General features: G+C 61.0%; 2 protein-coding genes across 4 annotated transcripts; one reads left to right on the top strand and one right to left on the bottom strand.

Moving 5' to 3' along the window:
• Positions 1 to 367: 367 nt before the first annotated feature.
• On the bottom strand, positions 368 to 1,683 carry CUNH17orf114 (chromosome unknown C17orf114 homolog). Of its 2 annotated transcripts, XM_070954710.1 has the most exons (3): positions 1,156 to 1,234; positions 681 to 772; positions 368 to 588 (listed from the first exon to the last, which is right to left on the bottom strand). In XM_070954710.1, the coding sequence occupies exons 2-3, from the start codon at positions 769 to 771 to the stop codon at positions 428 to 430; spliced, it is 252 nt and encodes an 83-aa protein (XP_070810811.1). In that variant the 5' UTR covers position 772; positions 1,156 to 1,234; the 3' UTR covers positions 368 to 427. The 2 variants fall into 2 exon arrangements, with proteins under 2 accessions (XP_070810811.1, XP_070810810.1); XM_070954709.1 differs by having other exon boundaries at positions 681 to 1,683.
• On the top strand, positions 1,252 to 14,686 carry PLD2 (phospholipase D2). 2 transcript variants are annotated; one of them, XM_070954642.1, is made up of 25 exons: positions 1,252 to 1,265; positions 2,864 to 2,966; positions 3,053 to 3,183; positions 4,718 to 4,860; positions 6,327 to 6,426; positions 6,687 to 6,752; positions 6,842 to 6,900; positions 6,975 to 7,067; positions 7,155 to 7,307; positions 7,590 to 7,739; positions 7,833 to 7,916; positions 8,279 to 8,357; positions 8,448 to 8,558; positions 8,850 to 9,029; positions 9,281 to 9,407; positions 9,712 to 9,830; positions 10,990 to 11,103; positions 11,401 to 11,505; positions 11,642 to 11,730; positions 12,870 to 12,983; positions 13,087 to 13,136; positions 13,324 to 13,458; positions 13,541 to 13,694; positions 13,949 to 14,066; positions 14,403 to 14,686. In XM_070954642.1, exons 2-25 carry the CDS (start codon positions 2,912 to 2,914, stop codon positions 14,625 to 14,627), a joined length of 2,754 nt encoding a protein of 917 aa, XP_070810743.1. In that variant the 5' UTR covers positions 1,252 to 1,265; positions 2,864 to 2,911; the 3' UTR covers positions 14,628 to 14,686. The 2 variants fall into 2 exon arrangements, with proteins under 2 accessions (XP_070810743.1, XP_070810742.1); XM_070954641.1 differs by lacking the exon at positions 1,252 to 1,265 and adding an exon at positions 1,622 to 1,698.
• The last annotated feature ends 204 nt before the right edge of the window (positions 14,687 to 14,890 follow it).

The raw sequence follows: 14,890 nt of genomic DNA on the forward strand, positions 1-14,890 counted from the left end.
AAGGGACTGAACCAGGAGAGGGTGTGGGCCCTTTCTGCCCGTTCTCCCCTTCCCAGACGGGATCTGCCTACTTCTTGTGGTGCCCAGATTGCTGCCCAGCTGTGATTAGATTGAGATAAGAGAGGGGCACACACCCCTTGGGGCTCACGCAGCTCCACCCTGTTCTGGCAGAGACTAGGAGAGGCCCAACGGCAGCAGCCTTTTTCAGGAGGTGGTGGTGTGTTTTGCATTTCTCTTGCAAGGGTGGGGGAGCTTGGTTTGGGGGCCTGGCCTGGCTTTGAGGGTTGGAGGGTGCTGCTCCCCAGCTCAGTGGGCAGAAGCGATTCTCCCCTGGGCTCGCAGTAGAGAGAAAGAAGCAGTCGGGGTGGTGCAGTTTATTCCTGGGAAGCCTCTGCCCAGCGGCCTTGCCTGCTGCCTCTCGGGAGGATCAGGTGGTGGAATCCCTCTCGGAGTCGAGCTGGTGGCGGAAGGAGACGCGCGCTTTGCTGCTGAAGTACGCCCGGCCACTCTGCGGGTCGCCCTCGCTGCTGGTGGACGGGGTGGACCGTGCTCGGCCTGCCGCGACGTCGGGGCTGCCTGTAGAGGCTGCTGGGGTGGGGGTGGGGAGAGAGAAGTGAAGGCTTGCCCCCCCCCTCCTCTGCCTGGCCGGCTCGAGGGAGGGCGTCGCCCGGCCACCTTACCTTCCGGGGGCTCTCCCTGGCCCGCCTTGCCGGCCCGCCGCGACCGTCCGCGTCTCGCGCGTGGAAAGCAGCTGGGGAGCTTGGAGCCCATCCTGGAGGGTCGGGACGGAGAGGGAGGCACCAGCCGGTCAGAAGAGGTCCGGGGCGGCTGCCGTCTCGAGTAGCCTCTTTCCCTTCCCTTTTGGGGCCAGGAGAGGAGCCGCCGAGTCCTTGCAATTACAGGGCGAGGGCGGGCGGAGGGGGGGGCTGTCCCAGAGCAGCCACGGCGCCAGGGAGGGGCACGGCCCCCGGAGGAGACGGGCCGCCCGCCCACCCGGCCGCGCGCAGCCACCTGCCACCGAAGGGTGTTTATGTCTGATTTCCCGCACGCGTGGCACAGTTCGCGCGACCTTTGGGGCTGCTTCTCGCAAGGCTGGAGCCTCCCCAGCCGCCCCCTTCGCCCGCTCCATCCCGGCGGTTTGGAAGTGACTCCTACCCATGGGGGTGGCGGCGGGCTGAGCAAGGCTGCAGGCCAGCCGGGCGGAGGGACCCACCGACCCAACAAGGAGACCCGGCCGAGGAATCTCCAGCTGCCCCGAGAAAGGGGTGGGACACTCTCGCGCTCGGAAAGTTGAGGGCTGCCGATCTCCACCCCTCGGATCGGGACACAGGGGAATCGGTTGGGCGGAGCCTCTCGGGTGGTCTCCGTCGGACACGACCCGGGACTGGCCGCGGACCGGCTCCGGTCAGCTGGCTTCCCGTGACTTTCTCCGTCTCCGGAGCGGCCCGGACTTTGGCGTGCGGGCCACTTGGCCAGCCGAGAGAGGGGCGGCGCTCTGCACATGCCCCGGGGCTCCTGCGTCAGCTGGGCGGCGCTGCGCTCTCTCCCAAAACTGGGACGGCCCTCCTTCCCGGGACAGGAGCCCAGCCCTTTCCTCTCCGGCCCTTCCTTCCCTTTTTGATTATCCCGGCGGGGCAGCTCCGCTCCTCCGCTCCACCCGCCGCTGCATCGCGGACCCGCCGTTCCCTCCGTCGGCAGGTATCATTAGCGCTCCCTCCCCACGGCCCCAGCGTCCGCGAGCCCCGACTCTCCTCGGCCTTCCCCCCGGCTGCGACTCCCCGGACCACAATCCCAGCTCCTTCCTGACGGTGGCGGGTGACTTAACCCCTCGGAGCCGGCCGCAGCGCTCCGCTGCCCGGGGGCCGCCCTGCGGGGAGGCAGCCCACAGGCCAGGCAGGCAGGCGGAGGGCGAGGGACGGGCGGGATACAATCCCGGCTGGCTCTGCTTTCGGCCAGGCAGAGGGAGAACGGGGCGCTAAGCTCGCGGGCACCGGGCTGGGCTGCCCCCCGGTCTGCACTGCGCGGGGCTATCCCAGTGAGACTGTCGGCACTGCCTGCCTTGGCCAACTGAGCCAGAAGAATCCCCGTGGAAGAAGTGGAGCCGGCGCAGGGGGGCAGGACGCACCCAGTGGCTGCACCCCATTTTGCCCAACAGAAGCGAGGCGGCTGCCCTTGTCTCAGCCTGCGCAGAGAGGGGGATGATTCAAGGTTTCCTGCCTCCCAGAAACTCCCGGAAATCTCCGCTTACTCACTCCTGGGTAGCGCTGGTACCCCTCCTGGCCTCCAGCAAGAGCGTGCCAGGAACCCCAGGGGCGTCTCTGCCCAAAGAACGGCAGAACAGCCCTCCTGGGAAGTTGGGCTGGCCTGTTTTGGCTTGCAGGCTGCCCTGAGGGTTCCTAAATAGTTCTGGAGCTGGAGTTTGCACTGAAGAGGCCAAGAGAAGTTCCTAGGGGCCTGGGGGAGGGAGTGTGCCCATAGCCCAACCCCAGTCAGTCCAGGGTGCTGTACAACATTCCCCAGTCAAGTAGGCGCTCCCTGCATGGGGCTGGTGGGGCTCCAGGTGAATGCAGCAGCTGGGAGAGTTCACTAGAGCTCCAGCCAGCCAAGGCTGCCCTGGGGTCAGAGCTCAGTGTGTGTGTCAGTCCCCTGCCATAGCCCTGCCTCGCTTGACCGGCCCTTCTGCCCAGTGTGTCTGCCTGCAGCCAGGCCCCTTCCTGCTCAGAACCAGCAGCTGCCTTTTCCCCTTCAAAGGAGTTGGGCAGCCTTGCAAGGCCTGGGCACCTACTGCCCGGGGAGGGGCTTCCAGGGAGAGGAGACAGTGGGGAGTCTTGCCTGGGCCCAGGACCACCTTCCTCCTTTCCAGGGCTGGCAGGCCACATCTGGCCCTGGCCGGGAGACCTCAAGCAGTTCAATGCATCCAGGAGAAGCCGATGAGAACGATGCCCTCCAAGCCCAAGTGGCTGCAGGTCAGGCTGGGCCAAGCGGGGGGGGGGGTTGTGGGTGGTTCAGGCCTTCCTTGGGGTCTCGTACTGAGCTCTTCCTCCTTTCCCAGGTCAGCCATGCTCTTTCCCCATGGTGGTCTATGAGCCCAGGCCGCTGCACTCCCAGGCCCCCCTTTTCCTGAAGGGGGTGCCCATCGTGGCACGGGTGGAAAGCACAGAGAGGTACACCTGGGGCTCCAAGGTGAGTGGGGGCTGTTGGGCACCTGCCTGTAAGCCTCATCCCTGCAGCTCCCATACAGGGCTGGCCTCAGGCACAAAACCAGGCAGTTCTGAGGAATTCCCTGTTTTAGGGAATAGCTCAAGGAGCCCTTTGTTCTGGCCTGGAGCCGGTGGGGAGAGGGCAGTGCCTGGCCCTGGTCTCGAGGCAGAGCCCTCTTTCCACTGCTGGTTCAGGGGTTACACCAAGCAGGAACGCAGGAAGAAGCCAACGGGGGGAGCGGGGACTTGGAGTGTCCTGGGGGCAGCCGAGCCTAGGCAGAAGATCACCCGCCAGCCATTGTGGGACACAGAAGGACTAGGAACTTGTCCCAATCAATAGAAGACTGAGAAGTTAAGGAACCTGTGGGGGAGAAAGGACTTTGGAGCAAATCGCCAGTTGGAAAAACAGCCATTTTACAGGCATTTTTGTTGCTGTTTCACTTTGCCAACACATAAACATGAGAAATAGTTATGTTTTGTGTAGGAAATTCATCTTTACAGGTAATCTTCAACTTATGACCACAATTGAGCCCCAAATGTCTATTGCTAAGTGAGACATTTGTTAAGTGACTTTGATCTATTTTACAACTCTTCTTGCCACATTTGTTAAGTGAATCACTGCAATTGTTAAATTAGTAACACAGTTGTTAAATGAATCTGGCTTCCCCATTGACTTGGCTTGTCAGAAGGTCTCAGAAGGGGATCACATGAACCCCCCGGGACACTGTGACGGTCATAAGTATGAGCCAGTTGCCAAGTGTCTGAATTTTAATCCCGTGACCACAGGGGTGCTGCAGCAGTCCTAAGTGTGAAAAACAGGCATGTCACTTTTTTCATTGCTGATGTAACTTTGAACGGTCACTGAATGAACTGTTGTAAATTGAGGACTTACCTGCATCGTGCATGTCAGTTGTTATAAATTGAGAAACGGTTTATTGAATCACGTTGCTCTTAAGAGCCCCCTTAGGGGGCTTTTGCCAAGGCAGTTCTTCGGGGGCCTCCCAGAATTCCCTGCCAGCATGACCAAAGGCCAGGAGTTCTGGGAGGAGAGCTCTGTCCTTGGGGCAGCCAAATGCAGGAGGATGCTTTCAATCCAAGAGATAACGGAGGAAGTTTCCCTCGGCTGCAATTCAGGCTTATGCCAAGAAGCCAGGTGTTTATTCCCCAGCTGCAAGATATAATTAATACTCTATTAACAGCTGCAAGGGAGATATTGAGCCACAGCTGCAGGCTCAGGCCGGGAGGGATTCAGCCCCAGCACCAGGAGGAAGGAAGGGATGGCTCCATTTCGGCCCTTTCCCTGCCTCCTTTGGCCCAGCCCCAAAGCCCGAGGGCCCCTCGCTTCAGCTCAACTCCGGGTGCCTCAAGAGGCCCTCCTTCTGCCCCTCCCTCCAGAACAAAGTGGCCAAACAGCCCCTGCCCAATTCTGCACAGGGCACCCCTGCTGGTGACGGGGAAGCGGTTGGCACGAGAAGGCCTGGTGGGCCCTGTTGTCCAGCTTTCCTCCACCCATCCAGGTGCGGCCCAGCACGGTCTACGCCTTGCAGCTCAGCCACGGCCAGTTCACCTGGAGCATGAAGAAACTCTTCCGGCACTTCCAGGAGCTCCACAGGGACCTGATGAAGCACCGCCTGCTCCTCAGCCTGCTCCCACTTCCCCGGTGAGATTCAGGTGCCACCGTAGCCAGGCAGGGCCTCCCCCCACTAGAACCAGAGACGCTGGGCATGTAGTAAGTGAGAGGGGTCCAACCTCGACCGCTTTAAGACCTGCTGGGGGATTCTGGGAGTTGAAGTCCGCAGGTCTTAAAGTGGCCGAGGTTGGACCCCCCCTGTTGTCAACCTTGGATTAGGGCCAACGTGGTTTCTTTTCCATTGACTGCAAGCCTCTCACGGGCGCTGGCTGAGATCACGTCCTCTGGCATCTTTTGTTGTGGGTGCCATCTGGGCCCGGCCTTCTAACACGACTCTCCTCCAAGTGTGTGAGGATTTGTAGAGGAGTTGTAGTTCTGAAGGGTCCCAGTTCACAGGGACTTTGTGCCAAAGTTGAATCTCTCTCCTTCTCCCTCTCCCGCTTTCTCTCCTCTCTCTCTCCTCTCCCTCTTTCTCTCTCTCTTTCTCTCCTCTCTCTCTCTTTCAGCTGGCTGGTTGACAGAACTGTCCTGCTGCTGTCTGCACAGTCCGTGTTTCTTTTCTGCGCAAGGGTCTTTTTTCCCTCCTCTCTTGCATGCGTGATCTTTCACGTGATCACAAGCAGATCTGACTTGCACCCCCAGCCTGGTAGAGGAATCCAGTCCTTGGCAGGAATAGGCCGAATTGCTTCACATGATTGTCAGCAGAATTAGCCCAGCGGTTTTATAAGCCCTGACCGGCACCCTCTTTTTGTGGTTGCTTTTTCACAGTCTTAACTCTTTGGGATATTAAACTTATTGGGTTTATATCCTGCTTCTTTGCCTTAAGTACTCTTGAATTGATAAGCCATAATACATTGATAGTGATTTAGAAAATCGATGCTTCGTTCAGTGCTTTGGTCTGTTGAAAAGTCTGGAGGCAGCGAGGGAGCCACCTTTTCCCTGGGCAGGAAGTTCCATAGGCGTCTTGCACACCTGCCTAACTTATTTCCAGGAATGGGGGGGGGCTTCCCTTGGCTCCCCGCAGAGGAGAAGCTCTCCAGCTCCCTTGATTCTTTGTTCATGTCTGGGGCTGAGTCACTGGTCTTCAAGCTGAGTTCACACACACAAGCTTGCTGAATCTTGACCCAAACACAGAGAGAGAGAGAAACAGGCGCCTCAGGCAGGCAACCACCTATTCCCTTAACAGCCTTGCTTATAGGTGTGGTCAAACTCCCCCAGGGCCCCTCCTTTCAAAGGGGGCCTCCCATTTCTCTTTTGGGGGACCCTCAAAGGCCTCTGCAGGGAGCACCTTGGCTTCTGCTGGCACTTCAGCTCCTCCTCCTGGAGACCCTCCAACCCGCAAGCCTGGCTCAGCTGCAGCTTGGCCTCAGCCCCAACTTGGCGAGGAGAGCCTGTCTCTAACTCCAGGGTTGTCTGGGGTGGGGGCTCTGCTGGGGTCTCCACTCGGCCCCCTCTGGGCAGGCAGAGGTTGGGTTGCTGAGGCTTTCTCCCTGCAGATTCGTCCTGCAGGGCTCCTGGCCAGTCGGAAACTCCCTGGAGTTGCCCCCCTTGCCACACGGGGGCAGCGAGGTCTCTCGGCGCCCGTCCAGCAAGCAGGTGAGGCAGCCGAGAGGAAGGTCAGCACAGCTCCCCTCACTGGGCTCCGGGGAGGTGCAGAAGGACCCCTCGGCCGTCTCCAATGACGGGAAGGATGCCGTCGGTGGAAGGAAGCAGGGGCGGGTGGTGAGGGATGAATGCGGCTGCCAGGTGCATCCAGGTGTCTGGGGAGGGGGTGGCAGCTGCTGACAGGCAGCTTGCAAGGGTGGGCAGCAGCCGAGAGCCCCGCTCCAGCCCTCCTCCTGGCTCCTTTCCCACAGAAACAGCTGGAGAGTTACCTGAACACCTTGCTGGAGATGAGCGCTTACCGGGACTATCACGCAATGGTACAGCCCCTTCCCGCTTGGCTCTGGTGGATAGAGGGTCGCCAAGCTGGCCCTGGTTCCCCTAGTACCCTCTGCTCCTTGCTCCACAGGCAGAGTTCCTGGACGTCAGCCGGCTCTCCTTCCTTCCGGACCTCGGCCCCAAAGGCTTGTGAGTCTGGCCTTTGGCATGGGGCAGGGGCTGGGCCAGAGGGCGATTTCTGACCTGCACCTCCACCCCTCCAGAGAAGGCATGATCCTGAAGCGGTCTGGGGGCCACCGCATCCAGGGGCTGAACTGCTTCGGACATCACCAGGTCTGCTACCGTTGGTCCAAGAGGTCAGTCCCAGGTGCTGCGGGGGGGAGGGAGGGATGGGGGGGGAGATGTTGCTTTTATTTTAGCCCGCTCTCCCCCTCCCCCTGCAGGTGGCTAGTGGTGAAGGACGCCTTCTTGCTCTACCTGAAGCCAGAGTCGGGTGTGATCTCCTGCGTGCTGCTCTTTGATCCAGCCTTTAGGGTCCAAGTGGGCAAGAAACCCACAGAGACCAAGTACGGGGTCCGTGTGGACAACAGCTGCAGGTCAGTCTGAGTGGGGGTGGGGGGGAGAGAGCAGGACTGCTGACCTGGGCCTTTCAGCCAGACGCAGTCTGTGTTTGCCCGAGGGGGGCAGCCGTGGGGCACAAGGCCCGCTCCGTGCTCTGCCGGGAAGCCTCACCCGATGAGCCAATGAGCAGCTTTCTCTCCTGGGTCTCTTTCTGCCCTGTGAGGTGGGCAGAGGCTTGGGCAGGCAGCCCAACGGGGTGGGAGGGCAGCCCAGAGCACCCGTTGCCAGCTGCTGGGAGAGGTCCGTGTCCCCCGCAGGTCCCTGGTCTTGAAGTGCAGCAGCTACCGCCAGGCCCGCTGGTGGGGCCAGCAGATCACAGAACTGGCTGCCAGCAAAGGCCACCAGCACTTGCAGCTCCACCGCCATGAAGGGTTTGCACCTATCCGCGAGGGGACCCCCACCCGCTGGTGAGGAGACCCCCCCCACCTGCTGCTGCTCCAGGGGCTGGGGGCGAGCGTGGCTGGGGCTGGCCCACCCTCACCCTGCTCTCTGCCTGGCAGGTTTCTCAACGGAGCCGGGTATTTTGCAGCTGTGGCAGACGCCCTGCTCCAGGCCAGGCAGGAGATCTTCATCACGGATTGGTGGTAAGCTTGGCGTGTCCCCCTGCTTCGGACGAAGGGGACTGGAAGGCCTGCTGTGCGGCCCCTTCCCTGCCCTGGGTGGAAGTGAGTGTGCCTGCGATGCTGGGGCAGTAGAACCTAGTCTCTGCTGCTGGTGAATTGCGGGGGGGGGGGAGGGGGGCTCCTCCAGCCCAGGAGCCTTGTCCAGACTGGAAGAGCTGCCAGAATTGGGGGGCGGGTACATCTCCAGGAGCAAGTTGCCAGCAGCCATTTTTGCTGGGGGGAGCAGAGGAGTGCAGGTCTCTTCTGAAAGCCAGAAGAGCAGCCACACCAAGCCCACTTCCTGCCCCCCAACCCGAGAGAAAGCATCCCCCACCTTCTTCCAGGCTCAGCCCCGAGGTCTACATGAAGCGCCCGGCTCAGTCGGATGAGTGGAGATTGGACCTCATCCTGAAGCACAAAGCGGTGAGTGGCCCCCGCAGGCTGTGTGGGGAGGGCCCCTCGCTGGCTTCCCTGGCCAGTGGGTGACCCCGCCATGAATGTCCCCCTTTGCAGGAGCAGGGGGTGCGTGTCTGCGTGCTGCTCTTCAAGGAGGTGGGGCTGGCCCTGGGCCTTAACAGTGGCTACAGCAAAAGGGCCCTGATGCTGCTGCACCCCAACATCAAGGTAAATGTGCCCCCCTCTGTCAGGCAGCCCCGAATTCGGGGGGGCTGCAGCCTTGTCTTTCTCATCCCTCTACCCAAAACCCTCAGACCCCCCAACAAACTCCCGGCCTCCTGCTTCAGCCATCTCCCATCTTGCATCCAGAGCAAGCAGGACGTGGGGGTGGGGGGTGGGGTGGGGTGGGCATTTCCTGAGCTGCAGCGGCTTCTGCATGAGACTCCCACCCTGCCTGGTTCCCCTGGGTTCCCCTGGCTGTAGGAGCCCCCTACAGAGAGAGCTTTCTCTCCTTGCCAGGTGATGCGCCATCCGGACCACGTCTCCTCCATCGTCTTCCTGTGGGCTCACCATGAGAAGTTGGTGGTGGTGGACCAGTCTGTGGCTTTCCTGGGAGGGCTGGATCTGGCCTATGGGCGTTGGGATACCCCGGAGTACCGCCTGACGGACTTGGAGGGTGAAAGCGGCCGTGGTGCCAAGGTGAGCCAGTGCCTGGGCTGCCCCAGAAGCCGCCTCCTCCCTCTGCTGCTCTCAGTCCCTTCCTTCCTTCCTTCCTTCCTTCCATCCCTCCCCTTCCTTCCTTCCCCACAGCTCAGGTGGCTGAATTCTGGGGTGGCTGTCTTGCCCTCCTGTCTGCTCTGACCTGCTCTCTATTCTCCCCTCTGCTGCTGCCCCCAGATCCCTCCCTCCCTCCCCCATCACGCCTCTCCCTGACCCTCTCTTTTGCTCAGGGTGGGGGCGCCCCTGCAGGCGAGGAGGCCCCCATAGACCTGGCCACAAACCAGCTGCTCTGGCTGGGCAAGGACTACGGCAACCTCATTGCCAAGGATTGGGTGCATCTGGACAGGCCCTTTGAAGGTACGTGGGGGGCCGGGGGGACGGACAAGGATGGGCAGGCAGAGACCCCTTGGGCTGGGGGTTTGATATAATCTTCCCAACTTCTGGGACCTGCTGGATTTGCTTTGCCTGAGAGCAGGTCTCGATGCTGATCCCCCCCTCCCCGTTGGAGGGAGGGACGTGGGGGAGCCGAGGCCCAGCCCCTGAGGAAAGGCAGCCCCGCTGTGCCCCCCCTTCTTGTCCTTTCAGGGTGAGGCCGGCCTGTGCTGGGGGGATCTGCCCCCCTCCCCCCAGTGCTGCGGTGACCCTCCCTGCTCTGGCCCAGATTTCATTGACCGGTTCCAGACCCCTCGGATGCCGTGGCGGGACGTGGGAGTGGCTGTTCATGGGGTGGCTGCGCGGGACGTGGCCAAGCACTTTATCCAGCGCTGGAACTTCACCAAGGTGAGCGGCCGGCAGAGCTGTGGGCAGCCTGGCTGGTGGGCAGAGCTGGGTTTGGCCTGGCCCAGAAGCTGCAAAGACGCCTGAGAGGCTAGAATATTTCAGCTGTTTGGGAGATAATTAGCAAAAAAAAGAGTTTTCAGTAACAGCTATTGTGAGTAATCAGTAACGGAAGCCAAATAACAACGAAAGTATCGATGAAACGGCAGCCCTGATGGTGCCCATAGGTGGGGGAGATTGCCACCCCCTCCTCCAGCCAAGGCAAAGAAACTGGCAGAATCTGCAGGTTTAGTTGTGAGCAACTGAAGGCTCAATCTTCATGGAAGGCCCCCCCCCCCCCGTTGCTGTTTTTGGCCAAACAGACTCAGAGAGCCAGAAGGGACCCCTGGTCTCCCCCCTCCCACTTTCAGAAGACCCCCAAAGGAAAACAGAGTCCCCGCTTCATGTGGGAGCTCACAGCAGACGGAAAAGTCCTCCTAATAGTTACGTTTACTGTTTTGGCTTGCTGAAAGGATGCCCCCCCCCTCCGGCCCCAGACACGGGGTCCCGGGGCAGCTCAGCAGCATGCAAGCAGGTGCACGTGCTGCGCTCACACACACACACACACACACACACACACAGTTATATCCCGTCTCATGCACTCTGGCGCTGGGCTCAACTCCTGGCCCGGCTTGGGGGAAGAGCCGGGCTTCAGGGCCAAGGGGGCTCTTGCCCTCCCCCCCTCCCCAGGGCCTGACCAGATGACCTTGTTTAAAGGGGAGCAAATGGTGCAGGGGGAAGGGTGCTATCTCACTGAGAATTAAAGATGGCAGACACCCCCAAACCCCCGCATCCACCCTGTGGCTTGGAGGGTCAACTCCCTTCGGGGTCCCCTCCAGAGCAGCTTCCATGAAGCCAGGAGCAGCACTTTTATGTGCCAATCAAAGTTTGCGGCACGGTTGAGGAAGACCTTTCCTTTCTTCTTCAGCTGCACAGGTAAGGGAGACGCTTTATGAGGAACTGCGAGTACCCATTTTATGACCTGTCCCTCTTCAGAGTGATAAAACAATAGATTGGCTTGGACACCTGTGCGTGAAAGCATTTGCACCAGTTTTTCTGCCTGCTGAGAAAGCAGCCAAGGGGCTCTGGGGCCACTGACACCCCCCCCGTTTCTACTCCTTAGACAATCAAGGCCAAGTACAAAGGCTCTGAGTACCCCTACCTGCTGCCCAAGTCCCCCCACGTCCCTCCAAAGGTCTCCTTTCTTGTGCCCGGTGCCCAGGTTGCAGACGTCCAGGTGAGGGAGCAAGGCCAGGCCGGTGGTTGGAAAGGGGTGGGTCTGGGGGCTTTTGAGGGGCCACGTTGTGTGCCTTGCTTGAGAACAAGAGGGGCTTTGGCCGAAGGGGCTAACTCTGCATGCCTCTTGCCCCTTCTGGCTTTTGGCACTCAAAAAGGCAGGACCTTTTGAGGGGGGAGCAGAGGAGCCTCCAGCCCTAGAATATCAAGATCCTCCCAGCAGGTGGGGGGGCAGCGAGTGGGTCCAGGGTCCGAGCCCACCCCTTTTGACTCAGAAAACCTCTGGCTGCGCCGTCAGGTGCTGCGTTCTGTGGACCGCTGGTCAGCCGGCCTGCACGAATGCTCCATTTACAACGCGTACCTGGATGTCATCAGGAGCAGCCAGCATTACCTGTACATCGAGGTAGGCCAGAGGAGGGCCGGGCAGCCCCAGGGCAGCCGGGGGACTGGCTCCATCGGAGAAGGTTCCCGAGGCCTTCGTGGGATAGGACAGAACGTTCGCCTTTGCCAAGGGGCCACTCTGCCCTTTCCCCTGGCAGAATCAGTTCTTCATCAGCTGCACAGACGGGCGCTCGGTGCTCAACACAGTAGGAGATGCGGTTGTGCAGCGGATCCTGCTTGCCCACAGGTGGGTTTGGCAAATGGGGGGGTGACGCACCCAGGTTGCGCGAGACACCATGTTGGTGGAGGGAGACTCTTTGCACGTGCTCAGAGCTGCTGTGCCTGTGTTAGGAAAGCTACCGCCAGGTTCTTGTCAGCCTTGTGAGGGAAACCAGACGGGAGACGGAGCAGATGAGCCAATTATACTTTATTGCAAGGGGGTTACATTAACAGAATCTTGCAAGTGTGGAAGTGCTTCCCTGCCCCCCTCCCCTTTACAGCCCAACCTCCAGGGAGGGCCTCTCCTAAGCCCCTCTGCCGTGCTTACATTCCTGCTGAGGGTCAGCTGCCTTTTAGCCCACCATTCACTTGGTGGCATCCAGGCTGAGCCCATTTGCTGACCAGCAGGCTCCACTTCCACCAGGAGCCCAACCCACCCCCAGCAGCCAAAGGGGGGGGGATACTTGGCGGTGGAGGAGATTCCAAAACTGCTGCGCTCTGCCCAGGATCAGAGAGACTCCAGTCAACCGGGGACAGAACCTTGTTCGTCTGTGGTAGCAGAAAACCAGGAGTTGTCGGCCCCTTTTCCGACAAGAGACGTTTGAAGGAGGGCAGAAGGTTGTGTGAGCTGCAGGCGCGCCCAGTGAGGCCACCGAAGTTTAACTGGTGCTTGCAAGCATCTCGCACGGAACTGCACCTGCGTTATTAACTTCCCTTTGCTCCCTACCTCTTATTGATCATTTCCTGCCTTTATTTTCACAAATAACTCAAGGCAGTGAACACATCCAACACACCCTCCTCCTCCTCTTCCCACAACAACCCTGTGAGGTGGGTTGGCCTGAGAGTAACTGGCCCGAGGTCACCCAGAGAGCTTCCATGCCTAAAGTGCAACTGGAACTCACTGTCTCCAGCCTGGTGCTTTAACCACGAGACCAAACTGGCTCTCAGTGTGAACCCACCAGAAGCCCAGCCTCCCCCTCCCCCATTTCCTGCTCAGAAAAGCTTCTACCTCTGAATCAAAGGTCCGAGTCGAAAAGAGGCTCTCCATTTTCTGTCGGTGCCAAGGACACCACAGGAACCAGGCAGGGAAGAGATGGGGGCAGGGAGAAACGCCTCCACCCATGTCCTACCATCTGACTCCCGGGGCGGGGGTCTTCCCCATTGCAGTGAGAAGAAGCCGTTCAGGGTGTACGTGCTGCTCCCCCTCCTGCCTGGGTTCGAGGGGGACATCGCCCAGGGGGGCAGCAACTCCATCCAAGCCATTCTTCACTTCACCTATCGGTGAGTTTGGACCCGGGGCTCAGGGTCCCAAGACGCGGCTCCCCTCTTCAAATGGCAGTGAGGAGGGAGATGGAGGACTCGGATTCCTTTTTTCGCTTTGCAGGACCCTCTGCCGTGGGCAGTCGTCCATTGTTAGTCGCCTCCAGACAGTCAGTGAGTACGGGGTGGGTGGGGTGAGCAGAGTTGACTCCCCCCCCCGGGGCCCTTGAGCCCCATCCTGACCGCCACGCCAGGAGTGAGGCTTCTCTCTCTGCTGGAAGAGGGGGAGCTGAACTGTGTCTCCCTGCCTTGGCGCAGGGGTGGGGGCTCAGGGCTGACGTCTCTCTTTTTCTCTCAAAAGTGGGGGAGGCCTGGAGGAACTACGTCTCCTTCTGCGGCCTTCGGACCCACGGGGAGCTGCAGGGTGCCCTTCTCACGGAGCTGGTCTACGTCCACAGCAAGATGCTTATTGCGGATGACCAGCGCGTCATCATTGGTGAGTGGGGGCGCTTGGGGGCGTTGGGCAGGGCGACCCAAGCCCGGGGCTTCGCTTCATGGGCCTAGCCCTCTGCCCAAAGGTTCTGCCAACATCAATGACCGGAGCCTGCTGGGGAAGCGCGACAGCGAGCTGGCCGTGCTGGTGGAAGACAGGGAGCTGGTGCCGTCTGTTATGGGTGGGCAGGAGTACGCGGCAGGGAAGTTCGCGCTCAGCCTGCGCCTGGAGTGCTTCAGGTGAGCGCTGCGGGGGCAGAAAGGGAAGCCCCCCCCTTCCCCTAAGAAGACCCAAAGAGCACGGAGATGGGTGGGCGGGGCAGAAGGGAGCCCTGGGGGTGATGGTCACAGCAAACTGACAGGAGGCCCCAGCAAATGGAGGGCAGCAAGATCCTCCTCTCCAGCTGCCCCACCCCTGGCAGCCCAGGGCTGTTGTGGGGTGGGGGAAGTCCTGCTCTTTTGCATCCCCGTTGCCCTTGAAAAATCCCTGCCAGGTGCCTCCTGGGGGTCACTCCAGAGGACGATGTCAGCATTCGAGACCCCATCAGCGACCACTTCTTCCATGATGTCTGGTGTGCCCGAGCTTTAGCCAATACCAGCATTTATGAGGAGGTAAGTCCCCAGGATTTGGGGCGGGGGTCTCGCAGGCGGAGAGAGATGAGGACATGGATGCTATTAGGATCCCTCTTCCTCCAATCTGCAAATCGGCCTCCAGCCCCTGTAGATTTCCCACCCAGTTGGCTGGGCTGAGGAGCACCTGGGCCATAAGCGCAGCCCTGGAATTATTGCGCGGGGGTTTCGGCTCCTTTCCTGCTTCTGCCCCGGCAGGAGTTAGTGCGGTGCCAGGAGGAAGAGCCAGCCTCCGCCGACGCTCATCTGGGTCGCTGCTTCCGGGGCCAACCGCTAACCCCCCTCCCCTCCCCTCCCCTCCCCCCATGCCCCGCGCAGGTCTTCCGCTGCCTCCCCACCGACGCCGTCCGGTCGCACCGGGCCCTGCGCGGTCACGTGGCGGCGGGGAGCCTGGCCTCGCTCAGCCCCGGCCGGGCCCGGGAGCGTCTGCAGGCGCTGCGGGGGCTCCTGGTCTGCTTCCCGCTGGAGTTCCTGGCCGAGGAGCACCTCCTGCCGCCCCTCAACTGCAAGGAGGGCATGATCCCCACCGAGGTCTGGACCTGAGCGCCGCCGGGCCCTTTGAAACCGCCAGCCGCGCTCCTCCTGCACGTCCGCACGCTCAATAAACACGCATTCCGCCCGCGCGCTCTTGTCCCGCGTCTGCTTTGACCGGGGGGGGGGAGGGACGTGGGCTGGGGGCGTCCGCAGGGCGCTGACCTTCGACCCTCCGGCTCGACTTAGCGCCCGGCACGTGCGACCGCCGCGCCTCTTCCCCGACTGCCGACTTCCGCCGGAAGTGCCCCGGAGCCGCTCCTTCCGCCATCCCG

This window comes from Pituophis catenifer, unplaced genomic scaffold, assembly GCF_029215685.1.
Source record: "Pituophis catenifer annectens isolate HBS135680 unplaced genomic scaffold, rPitCat1.0.hap2 SCAF_15, whole genome shotgun sequence".
NCBI lineage: Eukaryota > Metazoa > Chordata > Lepidosauria > Squamata > Colubridae > Pituophis > Pituophis catenifer.